The 26,449-nt window shown below is 40.1% G+C and overlaps 1 protein-coding gene across 1 annotated transcript in view; it reads left to right on the plus strand.

The window, feature by feature from the left end:
- Nucleotides 1-26,134, plus strand: part of LOC128872449 (protein snail) — a 36,128-nt gene extending 9,994 nt beyond the window's left edge. Inside the window, exon 3 of the mRNA XM_054115139.1 lies at nt 525-26,134. Within this exon, the coding sequence (XP_053971114.1) occupies nt 525-1,167 (643 nt within the window). The 3' untranslated portion in view covers nt 1,168-26,134. The remainder of the gene's footprint in view (nt 1-524) is intronic.
- The last annotated feature ends 315 nt before the right edge of the window (nt 26,135-26,449 follow it).

The following is a 26,449-nucleotide window of genomic DNA, read 5'->3' on the forward strand; positions in this document are numbered from 1 at the left end:
TGTTTGGTAGCGATCGATGATGCGGTGATATGTAGTTCAAATAGTGGATAGGTGTACGAGGCTTTCTTTGGTGAGGGTGAATGAGGGTGTCTCGTATGGGGTGAGGTTGAGGTGGAAGGGAAAGGGGATTTTTTTAAATGAAGGGATTTTGTAGATAGTGGATATATAGGGGAGAAAGCTATACTTCTTTCAGGAATGATAGTTTCCGGTTGATCGTAGAGTTTTCTTTGTGTTATCAAGAATAATCCTTGAAACGGACGTCTATCCTCTGTGTTCAAGGATAGGAAATGTATCCAGTGTGTTTAGATTGAGAATAGAGGTTATACCTGTATAATGTAAACCTGTATACCTAGCATATCTAGTCCAACTACCGTACGAATCGACTTCTTAGCTTCCATTCTCAATCTGACCACCCTTGAACGACTTCTCTCCCCTCCCCCTAAACCACCAACCCATTTTATCCCCCCGAACAAACGCTATTCCAACAACTCCACCAACCAATCACCATTCTCCCTGTCCAACAGCGCCAACGGCAGCACGAAGACGGTCGCCTACACGTACGAGGCGTTCTTCGTGTCCGATGGCCGGTCGAAGCGTCGCAGCAGCAGCACGAACGGCGCCGCGGTGCCCGAGAAGGAGGCCACCCAGCCCGACAGGCCCAAGTTCACCTGCACCGAGTGCGGCAAGCAGTACGCCACCTCGTCGAACCTGTCCAGACACAAGCAAACGCACCGCAGCCTCGACTCTCAATCGGCGAAGAAGTGCATCCACTGCGGGAAGGCGTACGTCAGCATGCCCGCCCTGGCGATGCACGTGCTCACCCACAAACTAGCCCACAGTTGCGGGGTCTGCGGCAAGATGTTCTCGCGGCCTTGGCTGCTCCAAGGTCACCTGAGGAGCCACACGGGCGAGAAGCCTTACGGCTGCGCGCACTGCGGCAAAGCGTTCGCCGATCGCTCGAATCTGCGCGCCCACATGCAGACCCACTCGGCCGACAAGAACTACGAGTGCTCCCGTTGCCACAAGACCTTCGCGCTCAAGTCCTACCTGAACAAGCACCTGGAGTCCGCCTGTCTGCGCGACGACGAGACGCCTCAGCAGCAACCAGGCGCTGTTGTCGCCAACAACGCGACGCCCCACCAGCAGTCAGGAAACCGCGATTTGTAGCAGCGCTTCGACGACGCGAAGACGACGACCAGGCGTCCCGACGCCCTCGCCGAGATGATTAGGGAAAGCTAGCGGTCGTTCCCGGCGACGCCAGGCTAACCGGGGACGGGACGGGATTTGGCGATGGTGGATGATGGGAAAACTGAGAGGGAAAGGGAGAGAAAAAAAGGTTTGCAGTAGGTTTTAAGTAGAAAAGTGCCAGTAGAGAATGGGAGTAGGTAGAGAGGTGTTAACCGGTAAGATAAGACAAATGGTAGACGAGGAACGGCGATGAGAAGAGAGAGAGAGAGAGAGAGAGAGAGAGAGAGAGAGAGAGAGAGAGAGGGAGAGAGGAGGAGGTATCGGTTTCTTAAATAATGTCTAACATTAATAAAAACGTCCAGTAATGTTTAAGTCTTACAAAAGATTAAAAAAAAAATTGACGACGAAGAAGATGAACAAAATACGCAAAACGAGAGTGTAACGAGAACAAAAAAAAAAAATAAGGAACACGTCGAACGGTGACGTCCACACTGCAGTCTAGTCACTCTAGTCGATTATACCTATTACATTATGATATTATATTATTATATTATATATATTATATTATTATTATATATATATAGTATATTTACTAGCGCGTACGGTTCTAGTCGCGAGCTAGTTACGGAGACACTATTTATTAATACTTAGCTGCCTAAACGAAAGAAGTAAACTAATATTAACTCTCCATGGATGAAAGAGAGCAATGGGGGATTTTCACCGCGATGACGGACTCGAGGTACAATAACGACGTGCTAGGGGACGTGATCTCCAGTCGGTTTTCGATTCTGTCTCATCCAAGGACAACGATTACTTTTGTAATCGTCACACACGGTCATCGGTTCGATCAGCGATCGATACACCTCTTCAGAAGCGATCCTGTCTGAGTATTCATTAATTACTCATGGTTACCCATTATCGATCGTTAATCCCGATCACTGATCACTTGCATCGTAATCGTGGATTACAGTCCGCCTAAAGTTTACTTGGGGGAATCGAATCCCGTCCAGAGATCGATCTTTCAGGCTGGGACGCGCAATCCTGACCAGTGGGCTTCGTCCCTCTTCCCAAACGCCTTCGAACAGCTGTCTCTTGAAGGAGACACGACGACCCCCTTGCATGTTCCTCTTCGATGGCTCCAAGTCGAGCCAAATTATACTCGACCAGGGGTCGATTCGCGGACGATCGACGTCCCCATCGATCGGAGCCCTCGGTCCAGGTCTGTGCGTCCCTTTGGTGAGACTGCATGCTGCTTACGCGTGTAACGCCATCTTGGTCTTCTGGTTCTTGAGAGCTTTATCATTTAGGAAAGTATGATGGGTGAGCGAGAGTTCTGGAGGCGTTGACCTCTAAGTTGATAGCCAGGTGAAGGTAGGAGTTATGAAAGGTGTGGTCTGAATGTTGCCATTCTAAATGAGGGTCTGTGACATTCAAGATATCAGTCTGAAAGGGGTGGGGATCGTGGATGGTGGTGCAAGTGGGGAGTTTCTTATAAAGAGGTACTCATTTTTATTGGGTACTGTTTTTCTTATTTTTACTGAAAATTATTGGGAAGCTCTGTTGATATATAAATCACTCTTTAGATGATTTTATGTTGATTGATAATCATGACACCTTAAATTAAATTTTCCTTGCGAAAAATCTAAGTCAAGAACCCATATGAAATCAAGATGGCTCCTCTGGCCACCCTCTTCTCAGTAAAATTCACATTTTAATCCACATTGTACCCATTACGAATATTTACCAAAGCTTCATAATTTTCACCAGGACAATATTTCAAACAGAAAATATCACCTTTCTGTTTCATGGGTCATCCCTGACTCATACCCATATAGCTCATCAACAAGAATTTTCCTTTTCCTCCATTTTTTTTTCTTTTTTCTTCTCCAGTGGCGTTACACGGTTGGTCGCATGAGAGCTCCAATGCAAAAAGGAAAATTCAAGACGCGTACACGTACCACCCACACACGAACAGAAACCGACACGTAGGACGAACAGTCATACACACATACACGCGCGCGTACACGTATATTTAGAGCAGATTCGATTAATGAATGCGTAACATTGTTATACACATATTTTATAGAAGCAAAATAACGAGTAAGGGAATAATTAACATAAAAAAAAAAAGTAATAATGACGACGCCGTACGGTCAAAAGCAATATTTCGACACAACGAATTATATAAGTATACATTTAGAGGCGAACATCGAAGTTTAACGTGATGGATAACGATGATTCGCTTCGGCATCGAACTTTCTCGATCGTCACGCCACCACGCTCTTCCATTTTGTCGTGATCCGTGCTCCAAAATGGCGCTAGCAGCGTTTCGTCGACTTCGTTGACTTTCACTTCTTTATAAACGTTTAGAGCCGATCGTTTAACGTTTACGTTTACTTGCATAGAATGTAAATTGTGGATGTTGATATAGAATATTAAAAGTGAAGATTTAGAAGCAAAAGGAAGCCATAAGTATGTGTTAATTGATGATGCTTCGCGATGATTCTAGTCGGAGCTCAACCAAGAGATAAATTAATCTTTCTTGTCGCTTCAACGTTTACAATACTCGTTTGCCTAACCTTTGGAGAATTATACAACGAATCTTAGTTAGACAATACTTGAAAATGCTTTAAGTGAATGTGGTTATATGTTATAGCGAAGAAGTTCAGAATTCGTATCGAATAGTGCAAAATTTAATCGCATAAGCATATTACTCGCTCTGTAGTAACCCAGTGGCGCTCCTATTTTGAAATATATTTTTTCTAACGAATAAGACTTTGGAACCAAGTAGAACACGCCACATTTTTGGTTGTGAATTTTTTAGCGAAACTGAGTCGTGTTTAACTCTTTCGGTGTTGAGACGTTCGCTGAGACACCAATGATTTTCTAGTCCATGTTCGAATAGAAAATAAAATATTCTGAATACTCGGTTGGGGCTATCTAATACATTTCATCTGTGCGTAGATAAATACATGGAATGCAATAAATGATACCTACTACGAATTTAGGATGGTTTTTCGAAACACTGGAAACATTATAAACGTCTACAGCACCGAGTGGGTTAAAATTCGATCTTCGTGATTGTGCCATAATGTTAGTACAAAATTGGTCCGTCGAAGGGCACGATAACCAACGAAAATATATTTCCAGACAACGACGTGTAAGAGACACCAAAATCCCGCTCAAGAACACGACCTCTGTTCGACCAATTCAAAAAGCAACGATTAGGTTATTACGAATATTTGGAAATCATGCATTAGAGCAGCGTTTTTCAAACCTATTTGCAAATTTTTATTTTATTTACTCCATTTTGCAACCTATGCATACAAGCTGTTTACAAAATAAACACGAAGAAAAAAAACACGAAAGTGCAAACAAGTAAAGTGCAGCCCCCCAATGTTGTCACAAGAATCAAATCTCGGTCGAACCCCAACAAACCACAACAGCAGGTAACCATACCATAAATATATTGTTCAAATAAAAAATTACCACGATTATAAGAGTTTGGGAAACGCTGTATTAGGCTAATAAAAGAAAGAAAGAAAAAAAAAAGTGGCTGCAACGAGTCGCGAATCGAGAACAAGGCCAGAGAAAGAGCACGGATTGGTCGTCATTTTGCGGAGAGCTGGACGCGACGATCCGACAAGTCCTTTTATAATAATTATTGCCGACAAATAATTACCGTGTTGCATGTACAGAGTAGCCGACCTCACCGCCAAAATAACAGACATATATATAAAGAAAAGAACAAAAAAAAAAAGAAAGGAGAAGTGTGCAAGAAAACGAGAAAAAAATAACCGAACGCGCGCAGGATCCTTGCGCAAGTCCCGCGCGATTGGACCGCGGTGAGCGAAACGATCCCAAAACGGCTTATCCCGGTCCTGCCATTGGTGACGTTTGTTTCACGAGTTTTCTTCGCGTTGTGTGCGATAGCACTGTCGCGTACGTACGTAGAGCAATAAAACCCTAAGCAATATTAATTAATTCATTAATTGATTAACGAATAAATTAGTTAGTCGGCATGGGTAGAAAGAGAAAGAGAGAGAGTGTGCGTGCGAAAGAGAACAAGAAACGTTGATAGGGGAGTAGAACGAAAAATAAAAATAACGAACAAGAAGGTAACAACGTAGAAACAAACAAGCGAAGTGCACCGTTTTACGCGTATCTGTTAATTTACTATACGGCAGTGTTGGGCAGCGATTACTTTTGCATTAATCAGTCACGATTGTCCGATTGATCGGTATGGACTTTGGATGGCGTAAATTAATACATTTTTATCATGAAAATCATACAGTGGTGAATTGTACTATTTCAGAGTGAATCGTTTTCCATTATTTGTCGATTGGGCGATCATGATTATCGATTAATCACGATTATCGATAGCTGGGTAATCGTAAGCATGCTTCAACACTGGTAAACGGCCTATGATCACGAATCGAGGGTGGGTGGCGAATCGAAGCGACCCCTGGATGCTTTTCGTCTGCGGATCGATCGACTACGCCACCCCCTACCGGTTCGTTCACTTCGTTTTTGAGAACACCACTACCACCGACCGCTCTGTCTCGGTTCTTAGCTACGGATTCATTGTTCTTAAAATTTTACAACCTTGTACAGTATTTAATTTCCTTTATTTGCGAATTGTTGTCAGTATTATTATTATTATCATTAATAATGGTTGCAGCATCATCGTAATTTATTACTGTCATCGGTATTTATTATATTTATTATTATTATTATTATTATTATTATTAACACGTTGTGTACTTTATTTATCCTTATATCGGTTCACCTTGGTGCCTCGCGGCACCATCGTTAATGGGTCTGTGGATCTTGTTCATTTATAGAGTATAAAGGTACGAGAAACGTAGGCTAAACTTGAGTAGAATATATACACATGTGCAAAATGTGTGAAATATTAATATTATTATATTGACTCGTGTATTATATATTCTACGCGTGGTTTGCATAGTTTCTCTGTATTAATCATCTGTATCACTAGAAATCACTAGAAATTTGAATTTCTACAAATTATTCTTTGAAAAACTGCGTATTCCACTAAGACGAAAAAAGGTCCGTTTAAAATTCGTCCTTCAAGAGGTTAAATTTGCATATGATAATAATTCCATAATTAGAATTTCTGAATGGGCTCTATTATATCATATTTTCGTAAGCCGTAATTTGGGTTACAGAGTGTTAACGTACACTATAAATGCATAAAATCCACAATCTAATTATCTTCATCTTATTATTATTATTCACATTATTATTATTATTATTATCACTGATGGTAAGGTAATTTAAATTTCGTTACTGCATTTATTAGCGGAGGTTATTATTGTGCTGATACAACGACCGACTACAACGATCGGTTATCACATCGAAGAATATTAACGAAAACACGTGCAATTTCCGTTTTCCGCGATCAGCAGGCGAAAACAAATGGAACGCCGCATCCAGGTGCACGATAAGGCTGCTTTATTATACTAGTCTCGCGTGTACAGTCGATATAATTGAACTTCCGGAAATACTCATAGCGTACACGTACTACTAACACATTCTTATACACACGCCAAATATATTGGTACGCGTAGATTGTAATTTTCGCGGTATGAGAAAGACGGAGAGAGAAGGCGGGCTTAAAAAGCTCGGAAACCTGTCTGGAAATTTCGTTTCACGACTTGAGCTTCTCCAGCCACATCCAGGGACAATTATCGAACCGATTCCAATGTATTTTTATTAAAAACAAATAATAATTCGTGTGCGATCGTCATTTTTTTGTTATAAATTTGAGACAATTAGATTCGTTCAATTGGCAATTGACTTTTAACTGGGGTGACTCGAAAGTTAATACAGCTGGAAACGAGTCCTCTAATTGTATTTTGAGGTTGTTACTCATAAAGATGGCAGTCTGGTACCTTGAGGTCGATAATTTCTTTTAATAAAAAGAAATAGCTGTATCAAAAAAGAAAATTAGGAGGAACATCCCTCTCTAAAGGTTGGTCCACTTAGTGCTTACCCAACACTGACAAAGAAATTTCAATTTGAAATCCTGTATCATTCCCAATTCTTCGAATTTCTCCAATCTTTTCAGAACAATTCCTTAAATCCTAAAATTTTTATGAAAATATCCCTAAAAACCGTTTCTTTTAAAATCTGAAATTGTCAGACTGCCTTCATAGTGTCTTTCGATTGGAACTCAGTTGGACAAGCTGTTGATTCCCAATTAAATCGGTCGACGAAGGGAAAACGACTCGAAGCAAATGCAAATATTCGCAGAAGTGGCATCACTGGTTGCGATCAGAGTTCGTTACCAGGAATTGCGCCCATTCGTTAGGAAGGCTCACGGACAATTAAAGTGCTCTAACTGACCAGCCACCGAGACCATTCCACGTTCGTCCCAACTTCGCGGCATTATTAACGTTCGAAACGAAACTGTTTCCCAATTCTCCAAATAATTAAAAAGCTTTTTTCCCCATCCCATCAGCGTGGAGCCAGCGACACCTAATTTCGAATAGATGGGTCGGACACCAGTTTGCCCTCAATTGCTGCACGATGTGAATCACAGATGCAAAAACGTGGCAGAAATTCGGTAGTTCTATTTTTTTATTATGTTGACAAACGTATTATTTAGTCAAGTAGTTGTGGAAGTACGTGTGCAAAGAAGGTTTCGCACTTGACAAAAGTGCACACGTCTTACGATTTGTATCGTGTAGCAGTCGTGTACCAAATAGTCTCCTGCGCAACAACCTTGCGGACAAGCGCTATTTGGTTGACTCATTTCTCCACTACCAGCATTTGAGTCCCTTTAGTGTTTTAGTGACCCTAAATATACACCCTAACATCCTCTCTATCTCGATAAACTGATCCAACCCTCCTAAAAATGTTGAACTTCGAGTCGAAAACGAAATTTCCAGAGAAGCCTTAACGAAAACGATATTTTAACAAAAGTACGAACTTCCCTCTGCAGCCAATCCTTCTCGGGGACGAGTTCACTCGTCTTACCTAGTCGAAGACGCGTGTATCTTGAACGATATATATATATATTCTGTACATACACAGGTACGCATGTATAAACGTAAGCATATGTATAAAGACCTTCCTAGTAAGTACACGTAAGGAGACACTTGACACTTAACCGCGCGGACACAACCACGTACGTTAGATCTATTACTCTCGTAACTCGTAACTAATCTAATCTTCCTCTAATTAAGCGGCCGTTCATCGTGCTCGCTTACCTGTCGACATAACTTCTTGCTCGAAATGTTTACGTCGGAGCTGTCCAATTGGTCAGAGCCATGATTCTCCGTTCGCTGAAACAGCAACAGAAACGTTGCGTCGATTGATTATTCCGTGAAAGTCCCCTTGGATCGCTAAACCTTGTTTTAAAATGAAAATCTTTGTCCAAGAGGATCGATCACACGGATATATAGTGCGTTATGGAAGAAATATAGAGTTCTTTTAATTAAATAATATTATTCTTATTGAGGGGAGAGATTCAACGCAAAGAAAATATTAGGTATATACATTTGGGGGCTTTTATGACTCATCATACTTTTGCTTAATTAAATAACAAATTAGAAAAGTAATAATATATGGAAGCCACGTATTGCTACATGATTGAAACAGAGATTATACTGAGTTTATACTAACTTTACTGTCAAAGGATATGTTCAAGAATAATTATATCGATAATCGTTAGTCAAATACAAACTAATGAGTCAAAACAGTTGAGGACACATGTGCTCGAACCTTGGCGAACGTTCGTTTACGCATAACTCGTGGCACATGTGCCTTCGGTTGGCTTCTCGATCTGTACACGACTCGTTTAGTCCTCTTCAGTTATTCTCCACTGTTTCAATACATAAAAATGTATTTTTTAATAGCACTGATAACGTTAGATGCAAGAGTGTCAAACTTAGCAATTTTTAAATTGAATTTAGTAATAGTAACCAGGCCTGCTATGTTAGTTCCACAGACTATATTATCAGTGTTTGTGCTAATCGTTGGACGCAACTGTTGCTGTTTCCAGCCTTCGTGTCTCCTCGACTGTCCGCGCTTGATTCCTTCTGCTCATTTCTCGAGCGTCTGTGCACTTTCGCGCATTTCTGTCCGCGGCTGGTACCTTCGCCGCGTCTACTTTCAATCACCTTCAAACTTTGCGTTCGAACAACGTTCCACGTGATTGGAAATCGATCAACAAGCTCGTCGAGTCGGTGATGTCCCATATATTTCTAAAATTTCGTATTCGCTCAAATATTCGATCAAATATTAACCCAACAACTCTTATTATTCAAGACTCCTCTGGTTGGAGTTTGCCTCATTGTTCCTTTTATGTAAAAACGTTCTTTACCGTGCTTTAGGTATTGACAATTGAAATAAAAATGCTTGCAATAATAATAGCGAGGGCTACAAAATATAACCAAAGTAGTTCATTATGAATAGGAGGTTTCACTTTGATTCTACGACAGAAGAAATACAAACTTCTTTCCATCTAGTCTAAACAAATAGCAGGTGAAATTGTTTGAAGAAAATCGGAGTGGAGTCGTTCTCCATCGACTGACCCATATCTCCCGGCCAGTTTTCATAATCCCTAGCGATCAAGCTGATTGAGATCCCTTCGAAATTCTCCGCGGCCCACGTGTTATTTCCGTTTACACAACACGCTTGGATTGATCGGATTCCGATAATCGGCGGTCCAATTGGGAATCGCGTTTTTCGTCGACCTGCGTATGACGCACGATCGTCGATGAAACTTCCGGATGCCCACGGGAAGGGCAATTAATTTTAATTGGAAATCTCTCGACGAGCTTCCTCGATTTCCGATACGACGCCTCTTTCGAATGCGCCAGCGTAAACGACAACGAATCGTTCGGAAAAAAAATAATTCGCGTCTCTTGCAAGCGATCTATCCCTCGATGGGGGATTCTCTCGACCAAAGACTATACAATAGTTCGCCCTATCGCCGCGAACCCTCGACTTCGCCTGAACTTCGCTCTTTCGAACGCTTCTGATCGCTCCCGGTTAGCAAGACTACCGAGTCGATGATCGAATCATCCACGAGGCTCACGAAAATGTAATTTATGAACGTGACTGGTCTGGCTTTAAGAGTGCTGTTTATCGAAAGTATTTTCCAACAAAGGGAAGGTTTACATATGCGAAAATGAATAATAACGGTGCGATTCTTTGGCTTGAATGATTCTCAAATAACCAAAACTGAAGCGAACAATTCTCATGAGATGCAAAGAAAAATAAGTGAACTAAATTTAATGTGTAAAACTCCTCTGTTTCTTAAAAAATATATTAACAAAAATTTCCTCCCAAGGATGCTGATTATTTTCGACAAAATAAACACATAGTCCCGAAACAGTTCTCAGTGCAATTCTAAATTACATGTTCGTAAGTCTTTACGTGTAATTGTTTCATATAAAAAAGAATCTGTGATTTCGTCGACGAATGAGTAGTCTTGCTAAATATAGGGAGCCACGACTATCTCGATCTTCTGCTGTAGTCTCGATATCTCCGCCTAATCTGCAGAGTTGATGGGAATTTGGGAGAAAAGTGATGTTAAGTGAACCTTGCCGTCAGACCGATGCAACGAACACCATGGGAACATTTGTTATCGCTGGAAGAGAATCGACTGGCTGCTCAAGGCAACGCAAAGTGTTTTTTTTTTTAAATTCAAATAAAGACTAGTTGCAGCTAACAAGTGATTGAAACTTAATCTCTAACATATTCATAAACTGTAACTAAATACTAAGGTCTTCAAATGGGGGACAATCTAATTCTTAGCTAGATAAAAATAGCTTTTTAAACAATTTGAATTCTAAACGAAAATTAATGTAAAATATTGCCCATCTCTAATCCCATTGAGCAGCCAAATGATCTCGTTCCAACTTCAGTCACGCTTGAAAGTGAAGAAATAAAGGAGAAGGGATGAACGAGTGCCTAATCTACGCTATATAATAAGACACTGTTATAAAACACACATTCGAATGGCAGTCTGCTACACAATAATCTATTCGAATTGTTCTTATCTATACCAAAACTCGATGAGCGACATACATCTTACTGTATAAAATGCTTAAAGTAGTTGAAATTTTAAGAGGTGATTTTGGATACTAAAATGAGACGAAAGTTAAGTATGACAAAATGTGGTTAGAGATATCGTTTTGCCAGAAACAAGGAGCATATGCTATTGCTGGGGCTTCACTGTCAGCTGACGTACCACGCCCCAACATTTTCCACGCGCGCTTTCAACAATTAATAACTCGAATCCAAAGCTCCGAACGCAATTTTGATATTCTTGATTTTCGTCACATTTTAGAACCTAGAATCATCTTTCTCTTCCTTTCACAAATTCTATAACCTCGATATATGAACGTGCCATGTTATATAGTGTAGACGCTGAAAACTCGTGATGGAACGGTGCGATCCCTGTTGCATTTCAAGGACAAGACTCCCAGCCCCAATAGCGTGGTTCGTCGCATAGGGTGTCGCGTCCGAAAGTCGACGAGCGTTTTGTAATCCTTCCAACGAGAGCCTTGACAATTTTTTAACTATTCGTTAGTTGCCTTAGCGTAAACGAAGAGAGAGGAAGGGGGGAGATAGAGAAGTTATAAAAGAACGGTCCTCCGGTCCAATTTAAAGTGATCCCTAGCGCGTTATTACGCCAGTGTTTCTCGGCCTGCGTTCCCATACAATTCAAGGTTTAACCCTTTGTTGTCCCATGCCGAGTGAGACTCGACAGAGCTGTGCTAAGATCAGAAAATCTAGACTGCAAAGATTTAATTAAAAATCGAAGATTCGGTATTTTTCACACGCTGAACTATCACGGTTTCGAAGAAGAAATGATTGTTCGTTTCCTGAATCGCAGCAAGGAACACCGTAAGATCTCAGTTCTGGGCAGGAGGCGAGAAACATTAATGCGAACGCAACGACCACCGCGGCAGACCATTTTTACGCGACGACACGTTCCAGGACGAACTGGACACCCGTTGCACACGGCCCCCGCGACGCCATTAACGATTAGAGCGAGCCAAACATTTTTCCATTCCGATTCGGCAGAGATGGGCAACATTTATGCTGTTTTTATTTATTGAGTTAACCAAATATACAGAAAAAGTGGTTACAGAATATCTTAAGGAGCCGTTCATTAATTACGTAAGGGTCCTGAGGGAGAGGGGGGTTTAAAAAAATATCTACATGACTTTACTTTGGGGGAGAGTGAAGGTAGAAGCCGTTCATAGATTTCCAAAGACTAGATCATTTTTATAAAAAAAACAACGAATCTTTGATTTATGTCATGTAATAACGTGTTTTAGTGTAACTGCACCTTTTTTTAACGACATTGAACTATTTAACACTTTTTAGGAAAATCTTATGAGGATCAAAAATGGCCAAAATTGTCCTTAAGCAATTAATGAACAGCTTTTAATCCCTACATTACGATCCACTATTCTTTCAAGCTGCTTGAGTTCGACCAGCGTCATGAAAAAAATTCTCTACCCCTGCCTCGAGTGTTGATAATCCACCACTGTGAAATTTTGCCCATTTCTGAGGCATCGCGGTTAATTGGGGAACGTCAATAGGCGCGTCCTTCGTCTCAATTTAATATAGCGATAGCATTTAAATTAGTACACTGATATATATACGATATATTATTATACATAATATATTTTATATATTCCGACGAGAATGATAACAGATAAGGGAACCCCTAGCTTCGCCAACGTGACTTCCACGACACGTGACACGCATAGGAAACCGTACCTTCTCGTGTGTTGTTTTCGGCAGACTCGTTCGAACCGCGCTTCTTGGACCACACGGCGCCATTTTGTCGCGGGCACGAAATAGTCGAGTACCTTAGACTCCGTCGATGATAATAAAATGCGCTTAACGGCACCGACGTCACTTAGAGAACGATGTGTTCAGGATCTAGTTCTAGCGTTAAGTACGTACGCACCAAAGTAGCCACCCACAATTTTTCACAATCAAATTCAACGATCCTTAAACGGACATTAATTTCCCCCAGTCTCGATTCAGCTTGCGACTGTCGTCGAGAATGCACGCACGATAATAACTGTTCGATCAAAAGGAAATGGCGACACCTTTGAATCGTTTAATAGTTTTGTTACTACTCCACAATGTTATTGAGATTTCTAGAATTTTAGGAGATCTTTTTCCTAAATTGTTTCCTCATTTAGAGGAACGTCACAAATTTTACCACTTGACAGAAATGTGAATAAAATTGAATAATTATTACTTGTTCAGGATCACGTATGATTGTCACAGAATATTAATCACGAGAGTGATAAAAGGTAGAGTTACATCCACAGGATCTGAATACTCATACTTTTGCAATAAATTAACTGTATGAATCATAATTGTTCAAACCAAAGTGAATCCAATATAAATTAATTTTGAAAATGGACCTAATAATACTACATACCTCGTACAGCATAACTGCCAGTTTTTAATACGTGACTTGATTTCCTCTTATTTCGAAAGAATCGCAGGTCACGTTCAAAATTCGCGACAAACGAATGCGAGCGTGGAATAATCGTGGCGAATATCAGATGTGTATCGCAGCAGCTCGACCGTTAAGTTTCTTACGTGCCTGCACATAGAAACGCGGCGTTAGTTGCGCGGTTACGTAAGTCTCTCATTCCTTGCAACCCTTGTGGCAGTGCTTCCCAATCTCGCCACGGGCTTAAGGTCCGTCCTTACGTGACATAAAATGTCACTTTTAATGCCGTGACTCGGAACGTCACGACATTTGTCATCGTCGAAACTTAAATGTCGCGGTGTCGCGACATTTCAGTCACAGATAAACGTACACGCGAAAACAGGCCTTTAGAGGAGGCCAAGATTCGTAAGATACACTTTTTCAAACAACAAAAAGATTATTTCATACTGTAAAGAAATTTTACGGTAGCTTAATAAATTAAAATCATAAAGTCACGAAGAGTTACGATATTCGAATAACAGACACATATAAAAATTAATTAAATTTAGGATTTAATGAGGTACTTAAAATCCTTTTCTTTGATGTAACTCTTTTATCTTCAGGCTATGTTACGCTTCATGTTGTTCTTCACAATAGTAAAACACAGATAAACAATTGTTATTTCCGAAAATAAAAATTTGAACCATAAAATGAAATACCTCGCTACAAGAAAATAAAAATGTAACTGCTCGACCGAAATAACGTCACCAGTAAATTTCTACGCGCTGGTTATATTCGTTGCTTAATATTCCAATAAAAATTCACGTAACAGTGTGGCACACCTGTTGAGAAGCACTGCCTTACGGTGCTCCAATTCCGTTTTCCGGTTGACGAAACCCCGAACAGAATATTTCAGAACAGCGACGCTGCCGTTACGAGTAATGCTTATTACGTTCCGCAAAAACAGTTTGTTTACGCTTCGGACACGCTCGTGGCAACTAAATTTCGCAAACTGTATCAGGAAGTACTCGCGACGAGGCAACGCGTTGCTCACGACCTTTGCGTTAATTATATAATACGATTAATATTTACACCTTCGTGTTGATCGATTGTGTTCGAGGAACGTCGACTTTTCCTAACGAGCGAGCAATAACGTTTAACATCCCAAGACAAGAATATATTATTGACACTTCTGATATACAATTTGTGTCCTCTATTAGGAATACATGGAAAATCCTTGCGTTTTCTATAAAATGCCGTAGGTTTGGATTAATGCGAGATCTATTAATAGTCTTGGCTCTTGTAGATTTTTTTTAGAGCTCTCCATTTAACCCAAATTTATTTTTAAAATATGATTAGTTAACTTACCCACGAGGTGCGTGCGTGCATTCTCCATCAAATCGAAAGTCGCCATAACGCGTATTATGCTCCAAGTTCCAAGCTAACAACGAAATAAAAGTCTTGTAGCAACTGGAGACCGATTAGAGGGTGTCTAGTAGCAACGAACCGCCAAAACTCAATTCAGTTCCTCGCTCGTCGCGCCACTTGCAAAATTGTCCAGATTAAGCAATTAAGGCACACGCGTAGGGATGTTCGATTAGAATTAGGCTGAAAATTCAAAAGATTGTTTCTAGTTACCAACTATCTCTAACGTATAGAAATTTACAGGTTGTAATACTAAATCAAGCACCGTTAAAATTAGGCGCTGATTTAATACAAATAAATTAAAAAATAGTAAATATTGCAGATGGTTTGATAACATTCTGCTGGGTTCGTCGCTCAAGGGACAAATAATTCCATGGAACTTTTTCTTTAGAAACGCGTGGAAATCCCAGGGAAAATATTTATTTTACCACGAAACGGTGGAATAATGTTTACATTTCGCGAGTGGCCAGAATCAGGCACGAGAAAATCTATAGAATCAGAATCGATTCAGAATCGGGCATCCCTACTTCGACGTCGAACAAGCAGAGGGAAAAATAAATAGACCAGGCGAGAAATGGGGTAAAAATAAAAAGCTCGCGCAGTTGAAGCGTAACGCGGCAGAAAGGCATAGAAAGCGAAAACAAAAGATTCTATTATATTTTAACAACAGATGCAACGAAGGACGTGTTCGTTATATTTTGAAGGATACAACGAACGAGGGACAGTCGCGTAAACCCGATCGCTCACGCACATACTTGATGCATAAACATAATATAGTATATACACTTATACATCTACGATATTATATACATATATATATATACATAGAGAATTAACGAAACTCGACCTATGTATCGCTTAATACGGATTACTAACATTACCGCCATTTATCCGTCGTTACATCCATCCTTTCGTTTGATCGTGATTCGTTTCCCCCTTTGGTTCGCAGATTCACCGCGATCAAGTGTAAATATGAAAAAACGCATAGAGAACGATGTAACGTTGTAAAGAGTTAGTAGGGATTTAAACGGCAGTAGTGATATCGAAGGTGAAAACTTTAAAGCGTATAGAATATAATATATAAGAGTCACACTAGACGAGATGCACTATAAAGTAAGTAATGTTATACTGGCGAGAACTGGGTCCCCAGTCGGGCCAATATTCGATAAATATCGGTGTGAAGATGTAGTTGTTTCGTTTTTCTGTCTCCTTGGTTCGTCCGTGATCGCACCACGATCGTGTTGCTTTTTCTATGACGGCGGAAGCCTGTCTCGACGTGACATTGCCCTGATTCGTCGCTGAAAAAACCGATTTGTTTGTTTTCTTCGTGTTGTGCAAGCGTGTGTGATAACAGCAGTATTTCAGTAGGTTTCCCCAGTTTCTCCAGCGTTAACGGATAATATTTTCCAAGCTTCGCGACGTTAATGTCTTTAACACTTTGCGGCACAAGGTTCGAATTCCTATTCGAGTAGTTACGAGACCTTTCGCGCGCGGCAAAGTTAGAAGTAAATGAAAATGACGAAGTAGGTTCACTATCGACTACGATAAGTGGTATAAGTGTTGCTCGACGAGCAAACGTGCCGTAAATTAGTCGAAACAAATGGTCAGTAACGTTAAACACCGTTCGAGTGAAGATTTTCTACTGCCGCGAAGAGTTAACGTCGCGAATGCGTAACTTGAAAGCGACAGATTTAAAAAGCGATTCTTTACTGGATATTGACAGTAATTGCAAGCAGGATACAGCAATTTATATGTCGACAGCGATTAACAGTGGTGGCTATAAATATTAAATGTAACTGGTTAAATTACAACGTAAACACACGTCAATGGTAATTTCAATCGTAGCTGCTATCGAACGCGGTCGATATCGGTTGGTACCGACTGCAACATGCATTAATCAACCGATAATATGTAAGTGTAGTCGGTAACGATCGCAGGCGGTAATAGCTAATACTAATCCGAACCTAGATCTACCAACCGATAACGACTGCGTCGATTGTAGTTACACGAAACACTAACAGACATATTAATTCGAAACACAATGTAATTTGTGATAAAATTAGAGGAATGAATAATTGCTCGAGTAGAATCGAAGTAATAACGAGAGTGTGACGCAATGTTGGAATTAATTTTAAAGGTGTAGTTGGTAGAAACTGGGGCAACGACACAGTAGCAGATTTTTAATGAATCACAGACAAGTGACACGAATAAAGACAGAATACAAATCTTATACGTTGCAAGGTTAAACGTGATCGCAAGGTTGGAATATGCGATTTCATGTCGATAATTATTCGAGATATCGTGGATGTCTAAACGCAACGAAACACTAATACTAAACAGTCTTAAAGGGAGAAGGGAACCTGACAGATGATCGAATAGATCGAAAATAGATTGTGGTACATTCTCCGTTTTCGTTCGACTTTTACGTTTCGTTTACAAATATCATGCATCGATAAACCGTATTTTACGATATCGAATGGGTAGGGATAAACAAATTTAACTCTTCGCGGTCGTACTCTTTATCTTGGTAATTCCATCCATGTACTTCACGGCAGTGCAAACGTAAAACATTAAAAATTGAAGTAATCATTTAGAATATGCAAAAATGCACGTATATTGGAAGAAATAAGAGTGTTGATCAATATTCAGTGATGAGAAGAAGTTCAATTTAAAGTGTCGCAGCTAAATTATCAGGTTACATACATTTTTATAACCTTCGTAAATCAAATTCTACAAAATGTATCCATTAGATGGAATATCTAACAGCCCCTTAGACTATTCCCAACAAAGAAATTTCACGTCTTTATGAATCTCTCATAAAATTCAAAAGAGCATTTTATAACTTATAACCCAAAAATTAACGAAATCTGTATAAAAATCGATTACCTTGATAATGCATAATATCCACACATCTTAAATACGTTTGAATAAAAATTGATACTTTGATTTAGGCAATACGACTACAAAGAGTTAAACGAACTTGTATTTGAAACTGTTTAGTTGCTCGTAACAACTGCAAGGTGGACATCAGTTTCGAGAACCATTGCGTCGCGTGCAAAGTCTTTCGCGCGAGCTATGTGTGTCGTTGGAACATGAAAGTTTGCACGCGACCGTCACGTCAATAACGCTCAAAACACGGGATTTTAATGGCTACTTGTGTAACCGCATTTATGTCGTCGATGTTTAATGTTCGTGGAACAAGAGAAATGAGAAAATGTGTATTAAATGTTCAATTATACTCGGTATAATACTCAATAAGGAAATAGGGGAAAAAAACGTGTCAATAATATTTAAAGTACGCGGAACGTGAACACCATGTTTTTTAAAATTGAAACGACTGGACCATTCGGACGTGCGTCGCAGCGACAGCGAACCATCGAGCTCCTGGCGCTACGACGAGAGCTCAAAAGAAAATTAAAAGTAAAAAAAAAAACGAGAAAAAAGTGATACCTTAATTTTTGCTGATAAATTATCGATTCGGCTCGCGTCTGATAAATAGAACTAATCGTAATCCAGTCGGATCGAAAGCAATACTACGACGTAGAATAATTTTTCGCGTGTAATCGTCCAACAAGATGTACAAAATATTCGAACACCGTTAAGCGTGGGAGGCTTCGATGATTGACCATATTCGGTAAATTTGATAATTTGTCGCGAGTGAAGTTTGCAACGCGACCACGACGAAACGCTCGAAACTCGGCACGAGGTAAGAGCAAAACGAGGGTCGAGAAGGAACGACAAACATAACTTCACTCCACCGTCGTGTTAACGAAAAATATACACAAGCACGCAAACACGTCGCTGGAAAAAGTAAATCGTGTATTTCACGATGGAAATCAAACTTTCCAGAGGGGAGAACAGTTCTCAATGTAAATCTTCTAGTGTGGGCGGGGAAAAATGGAAAACTGCTCAATGAGAAACGTCAACGAAACCAGTGACGAGTAAAATTCTCATTTAGATACAAATTTCGAGTAAAAGATAAACAACCGTTTAGATGTGGAATGAAAATTAGAGTTTTTAGGATGAAATATCTCGCAATGAATGAACAGAGATTTTACCGTTCGACCGAATAAACGTTGGTTTTATTCGTGGTCCATTATTCGACCGAAATTCTGCTCGTCCCTGGTCAGAACCGCGAGATTTCGAGCGTCACGTTGGGTCGTACTTGCAAAGTTATTTACATAAGCAATAACATATTAACTTACTCATTGATCGTTCGAAGAAACGACACTCGGGTTCCCGTGTAATTCCATGTGTGGCATAGCAATGCACGTCAATCGAAAATGCGCGCGTATTATCGACCTGTGCATGCTCAAGAACTAGAAACGAGTCAATAACGAGTCAATAACTTCATTAAGTGTCTCGTTAGGTCAACTAACGATCGTTAGCAAGTCAATCGTTTATAATAGTGATATTGAGTACAAAATGAAGAAACCGAGAAATTAAACATTCTCTTCGCTTTCAGCGTCGCAATTGCGCGCGCATTCTCGATTGACGCGGAAAATATCGAGAAAAAGCGATCATCGGTGACGTCACGATGACAGTCGAACGCGACGAATCGAATTCACTGTTTGCTAGTGAATTTGATTAGTAATCACGAGGAATACCATTTGAGAGAAGCGTTCCAATCTCTTCAAAGTCGCGCGATGATTTCTTTTCTCGCTTTTGTCACGAGAATATTCTCTCTGCGATTCTATCACTGTTCGCTGATACTTTCCACTTCGTTTGCGACTCATATGCGTCGAACATCGGTCGCAAACCTGCAAAGCGTTCGCAATTAATAATTAAACAAAGCGCCGGGTGTGTACATATATACACGTTGACTGTAACGACACTTGCGTTTTCTGGACGTGGGAATTTGATGCTGACACTGTTTTTTATTTTAAGAAGAAAGAATGCGAAGGCAATTATGGGCAAGTAGTTTTTGATAGATGAGATTTAAAGCAGCGTTCTGTTTGTTTGATTGAATTAAAAAGAGATATTTTAAATTAGTTATTGATATCAATACACCACAGTGTAATAAACTATTTGTAGTTGTATAGCAAATAATTTCTGTGATAAATAACTTTGACCTGCTAATGTTTACTGAAACTCGTTCTACGAGGCTTAAGGAATTCAGTGGCTCTAGATAATGTTGCTAGATGGCGGAATGTTCAACTTCTCGAATGTTTAACCAAGCATATGGAGAAGTCAGTCTTGAAAACACATTTAAAAAATGATCTAAACAAAGGAGAACCCTGCTTTAGATTCTTACCTATATATTACGTCTACTACAATTCTGTTTTCAAAATGAACATTTTCTCAAAAATGCACGCAAATTTTAAAACTCACTCCACAAGTCAACTTTTAGTTAAAGTACAATTCACCACGTCTGGAAACAAATGTCCTATGACAGAAGTCCTCTCGCTCGAAATTCTACTGTCTGTCGCTGTACCATTTCCGGTTTCGATTTCCACTTTCCGTTTCCGTGAAAGCCAACCCCCGCTTCCATCAGCCTGTTGGTGATTGATCGAGTCTGTCCTAAAAGGAGAGTTTCAGAACTGTCTCGGAGAAAAAGGAAGAAAAATGAGGCTTTGCTACCTTGAGGAGGAAAACAAGGCTGGTCGAAGGTTACGAGGGTGGCGAGGGAACGACTCTTCTATCTCTAGTCTTCTCCACACTTTCATTGTGCCGACGTCCTTTCGAAATAATTCTGTTAACCGAGGTCCATTTCGATAATTCCTTATCGGTGTGATACGCGTGAGTTCCGATTCGATTCCGTGGACGTTTCTAGCGTTAGGAAACGACTGTTCCGAGGCTTTTTCCTTCGAAAGCGGAACCACGAATGGGTTAGGGATGATAAATTCGTAGCGAGGTTTGTTGTTTCGGGGGTAGCGTAAGAGCGAGAGGTGATGAACGAAGGTGGAGAACGGTGGGGAAAAAAGTGCCTATACACCAAGTAAAATTATTCGTTATAGTGTGTATAATGCGTTCCAACGAGTTACGGACAGTGTCAATTACAGGTATTAATGAGAGAAAGAAGCGACAAACGAAATTGCAAGAGGAAGCGACAGGTGACGGGAGGAGAAACGACGAGCGATAACGAAAGCAATATCGAGCGATGATCCGAGATTACAAACGCTTGCGTGTACCAAATATTAACAACGACGACGACGACGACGATAATGATTGCGAACTATTATTATTATTATTGTTATTATTGATTGCGAACCTGTAAACTAAATGAGCTAATCACCGTGACGCGCGTCGACAGAGACTTTTTAATTTTATTTTACTACACGAGAAAGAAATTGTTTATCTATATACTAATTAATCAGTTCAAAGACATTAGGTGTCTTGGTGAATTTTACAGTGGCGCATTATACCGTAGCAAAAAGGCTAGTGCGAAAATAATACGAGAAATTTGTTCTTCAAGTTCACTAAGACAAAAAAGTATAGAGTAATCTAACAACAAAATTAACTATATACGATTTCTAAAAACAACTTACCAAATCAACTGGAGTATTAACTTCTATTTGTTTGTTTCATAGATAAAGCCACTGACGTCCATTTTGTCTAGGTCTCCACGAAGGTATAATGGCGCCATTCTTAACAATTCCTTTCCCGAATTTCCGTTGAGGCACTAAAACAAAATATGCAAACGTGTGAAATTGACGTGTTTGGCATTGCAAAGGAAACGTTGGTTGTAAAATTTGATCGAGGTGCTCTGTCGTCGCGAGTCACGGCGCGTTAGGGACAGATGTGATATAAGGTGAACCTTAACCTTACCTATAACGCATATAGATATCGAATATTGTACGCATTGTGATAGCACCATCGAGGAAAACAAAACAAGGAACACACACACATACACTAATCCAAGTTAAAAACGAGTAGTGAAACAAAACCGCCTAAAAGAAAAAAAAAATAATAATCCCTGCCTCCTCCGAAGTACGACTGATATTTACGGGATATTGTTCCAATTGGATGCTCCCAAGGAAGCCGGGGTATTCAAAAGCAATAACTTCGTAGGCGGTCGCGGATCCTCGACGAGGCAAACGCGCGACCGATTAATATAAATAAATAACGGCGCAGATAAGGATTAAAAAAAAATAAAATATAACGAATAGGCCGATGAATTTTTAATCTTAATAAATTTTAATCGTAACGACGACTTAGCGGCGCAAGGGTCACGCATACACACACAGAAACCAAGGATCCACATCACACCGACACGTATACAGAGTAGCAAATAAGCGTTTGTAACGCGTTACAATAAATTAGCTGTCGAACAATGAATAATTAGTGAAGCGAGAACGATAGAAAAAATAAAGGAGAGAATGAGAGATATGTATGAAACGGTAACGGATAGAGTTTTTAAACGCAGCCACACCGATACACGGAACACGTACACACACGATACACACGCAGCGCGCCTAATAAACAGTTTAGTAAGACTAATTATTGTAATTAGAGATGAAGAGGAAAAAAACGAAGCGACGAGGAGACTAGCAATGGCTTTTTTTAAGACGAGGTAATACGATGTAACGCGACAAACGTGCACCATTGGTTACATTGATATACATAAATCTATTATATATATATATATTATATACATACAAAAATATATATATATATATTACAATATTCGAACAACGAGGTTCGAGGGATGAGATAACGACGAGCGAGATAGAGAGCGCAAAACGAATCGTCGCGATGATTCGAGGGAGAGATAAACAGAAAAATGTCGAAATAGGACAACAAGAGGGTGAGAGGGAGAGAGAGAAAGAGAGCTAGAGTGCGTGGAAGTAAAACAGAGAGAGATAGAGAGAGAGAGAGAGATTGAGTGAAAGGGAAAAAGCAAATAGAAAAAAAGATATTGCGCAGGTATCCATATTTTATAGCTTTTACTTAAAAGTACAGTACACGCGAAATGCGAAGTTAACTATATTTATAGAAATATGTTGAAACGGTATTACCGATGAAATTATACCGAAAATTACGGTAGGCTGGTATAATTGCAATGATTTGTCGCTTCGATTATTATTATTACCCATTATTATTGTCATCATCATCGACACGGTTCGCAAGATGGCGTACCACAACGGGGCTCAAACCTGGCCACGATTATTATAAACCGTTCAGGCGACTCTTCTCTTACTTTCGTCGGTGTGTTGAACACGTATTTATATATATATATATTTATATATATATATATTTACATATATACATATATACATATATTGTCCTCGTTTCTATTCTTATCATCGTATTGAGTCGCGATTATCATTGAACGACGACGATACACCAGTTATATTGTATCTATTAACGAAACGATAAAAAAAAAAAATTATACCTTGCATGACTACGTAGGGCTATACTGCCGCCGAAGCAATACAAAAAGCAATATAGAGTTAAAAAAGGTAATTAACGAAATTAATGGTACTAAAGGTAAACGATATTAATAATTGAGAAGAAAAATGCCGTAGTCAGAACACCTTGTCGACATTCACATAAATTCCTCTTTCACACAGCTACACGCACACACACATACACACATACACACGGATGGCACTTGTGTACACCTGATTATAATTACACTGACACTCATACAGGTAACACGAAAACATACACGATTCTATCACACGGTTTACATTCACGGTACTCACATAACACGTGGACACTATGTATGGTCATTAATTTATTCTGACCGTAGTGCTAAATGTATTTAGCATTTACGTAGATGACACTAATTGCCTAGGTCGACAGGCTCGTCCGGGGTTCGCGTTGCCGCACGTGTCACCCCCCACCCCTGCAGCCATCGCACGTCCACTTCCCCCTTCAGAGGTGGGCAAAATTCTCGTCCACGTGGAAACTTCGAATAACGAATAAAAGATGAACACTCTTTTCATCCGTTATTAGTCTGATGAAAATCGGTATTTTAATCGTAGAAACGAACTGTCTCGCGAAGAAGACAAAATAATTCGTAACAGAAAATCGTACGCGTTTGCATGATGCAGAATACAATTTTGCCCAACTCGTACACGACGAAAACAAACGCAATGTCTCCGAGGGGGTGGGAGTGGCGCTACGGCGAGGCCAGGGGACTCTGGTCGATCGAATTTCGCCTAATAAAAAAAAAAAAAAAAAAAACGGTAGTGATATAGAGTTATCGTAGAGATCGCTAATGTATTTCACTCGGTGCCTGTGACAGCTAAGCTCGCTATCTGTTCAAGAACGAAACGATTGACAATACACTGTTGAGTAGAGAGCAACGTATTCGGACCCTGTTCATCCTCCCTTACGCGGCCATCTTTTCTTTCCTTTCACGACTCCTCGTCATCTGTGCTCGAACGCGTCTTGTTATCGGTTTATCGTTCCTTTACCAAGCTTTTCCTCGATGCTCGCGTGTCTCGAGAAGATCGAGACTGTGGCTCCTTTTCCTTTAACGGGTCCATTAAACCGAGATCACGTTTGGTGTCGGGGTTGCACGGAGAAGGAAGGTTAAAAAGGAAATCTGCAAAAGTGCATCGTCCTTGGGGCACTGTGATTATTACATCGTTTTTTAATGCAAATTGGAGGAAAGTGTAGCGTGGGTAATTTGGTAATTGGGTTATGAACTAATCTCCATTTTGTCTAGATGAAGTACTTTAAGAGTAACCTTGTTTTCCAAATGTATTGCCTAATTGACCTCTTGTAATATCTTTCTGAATTGCAAAAATTAGAACTTAACAAGGTGGTCGCTATTTTTATGCAGCTGGGAATATTCAGAAGACTAATATCGATTGAATGGAACACTAAGGGATGATTCTCTGAACCTCTGACCCTTGAATTAACTACTTTGAAACAGATCGCCTTAGTTATTAAAGGCATAACGTAGAAATGCTTCAACAAACACAGTCCTAATAGTTTGGAATACATTCTCATTGAATCTTTTGCAACAGCGAGATATAAATAAATCCTCAAGAGTAGATATTTTTGTACCCCTGACCTTTCTTCGAATTTTCGATATTCTTGAGTTTCAAATTATCTCCAGAATTCTTTGGTATTTTACGAAACGATATCCCTATCACCCAACCTCGACACGTGTTCGCTGAATTCTCGAGTTCAATCAAGAAATTTCTCGTTTCGGTTCGGCCCCAAACGTGATCAAACTCTGTGAAAGATGTTCAGCTGGTGGACATGTTAAACGTATCCGAAAACGATTTCCCAAAGAAGGTGGATTACCGTTCGAGTAAAAATGGTCCCCCCCCCCCCCCGCCCCTGTGAAACGACTCGGGGAAAACGTCGTTTCGATTTCCAGCCGCGATGGCGGCAGTCACAAACGTATTTTCGTCTACAATTCCTCTCACTGGTCGGGTAAACACGTTCGACCGACTACGACACGGCTGTTCACGGGTACCACCTGGAACACGTAGTATTAGCATGGTGTGAAAACGATAGTGACGCTAGATGAATTAGCTTTAAGCTTCTTTCTCGCTAAGAGGGAACCTATTATTATAACGAATATTTACATACATTTGTATTATTTGTAAACTAGCGCTAATACAAAACTCCAATTGTGCATCGACACGCGAAACAAGAACCCTCCCCCTTCCGGTTCCCATCTGATCCTGGCTCTCAACCTTGGGCCCCACGTGACCCACGGGGGACGAGCAAATTGAAAACACCACCCCCCCCTTTGAAGCCTCCTCAACCCCCGAAATTCCCAGTTCCTGTTCCGCTCGATCGAACGGACGACTTTGTGAAACTCCCTGGAAACTTTCGTTTCTCTTTTTTCAGTCTGTAATTCTGCTCTATAACGTCTCGTCTATGTAATCTTCTCTGTATATCGGGCCTTTCCTCCAAACGAAGTAAAAAACGAAAAAAAAAAGAAAAAAGAAAACGATAAACGAAAACGAAAATAATAAGAACGTGGAATAAGAGAACACATTACCTATCCTGATATGCTTCTCATAGTGTTGGATGGTAACGTTACAAGACAAAAAGGGAAAGAAAACGTTAATTGAGCATTGTTATCTATGTAATACAACATAGGATGTTTTGTATTATATTTTCATAATAAATAGACACGTAGAAAAAGACGTATTAACCATACCAGCGTTATGTTTCAATCACTTTCCTTCCCTGCATCCTAACTTCGCGCGAAGGGGAAACTGACTACTCTCTGACCAAGCGAGAGTGAGGTCTCCGGAGTGTTGCACTGTTTTACTTTGCATCTCATAAATGGTTTATCAGAACAAAATTCGACATCACGGCAATATCGTTTAAATTTTGAAAAGAAAAAAACAGTTTTCAACTCAACTGCATTCGAATTGGAAAGTATTCACTTTAAACAGAAGAAGGTCGAAGATTGAATTGAATTTATTTTTAATTGGTTTTTTAAATGGTAAGCTTATCTGTCCCACAGGA

This window comes from Hylaeus volcanicus, chromosome 2 (genome assembly GCF_026283585.1).
Source record: "Hylaeus volcanicus isolate JK05 chromosome 2, UHH_iyHylVolc1.0_haploid, whole genome shotgun sequence".
Lineage (NCBI taxonomy): Eukaryota > Metazoa > Arthropoda > Insecta > Hymenoptera > Colletidae > Hylaeus > Hylaeus volcanicus.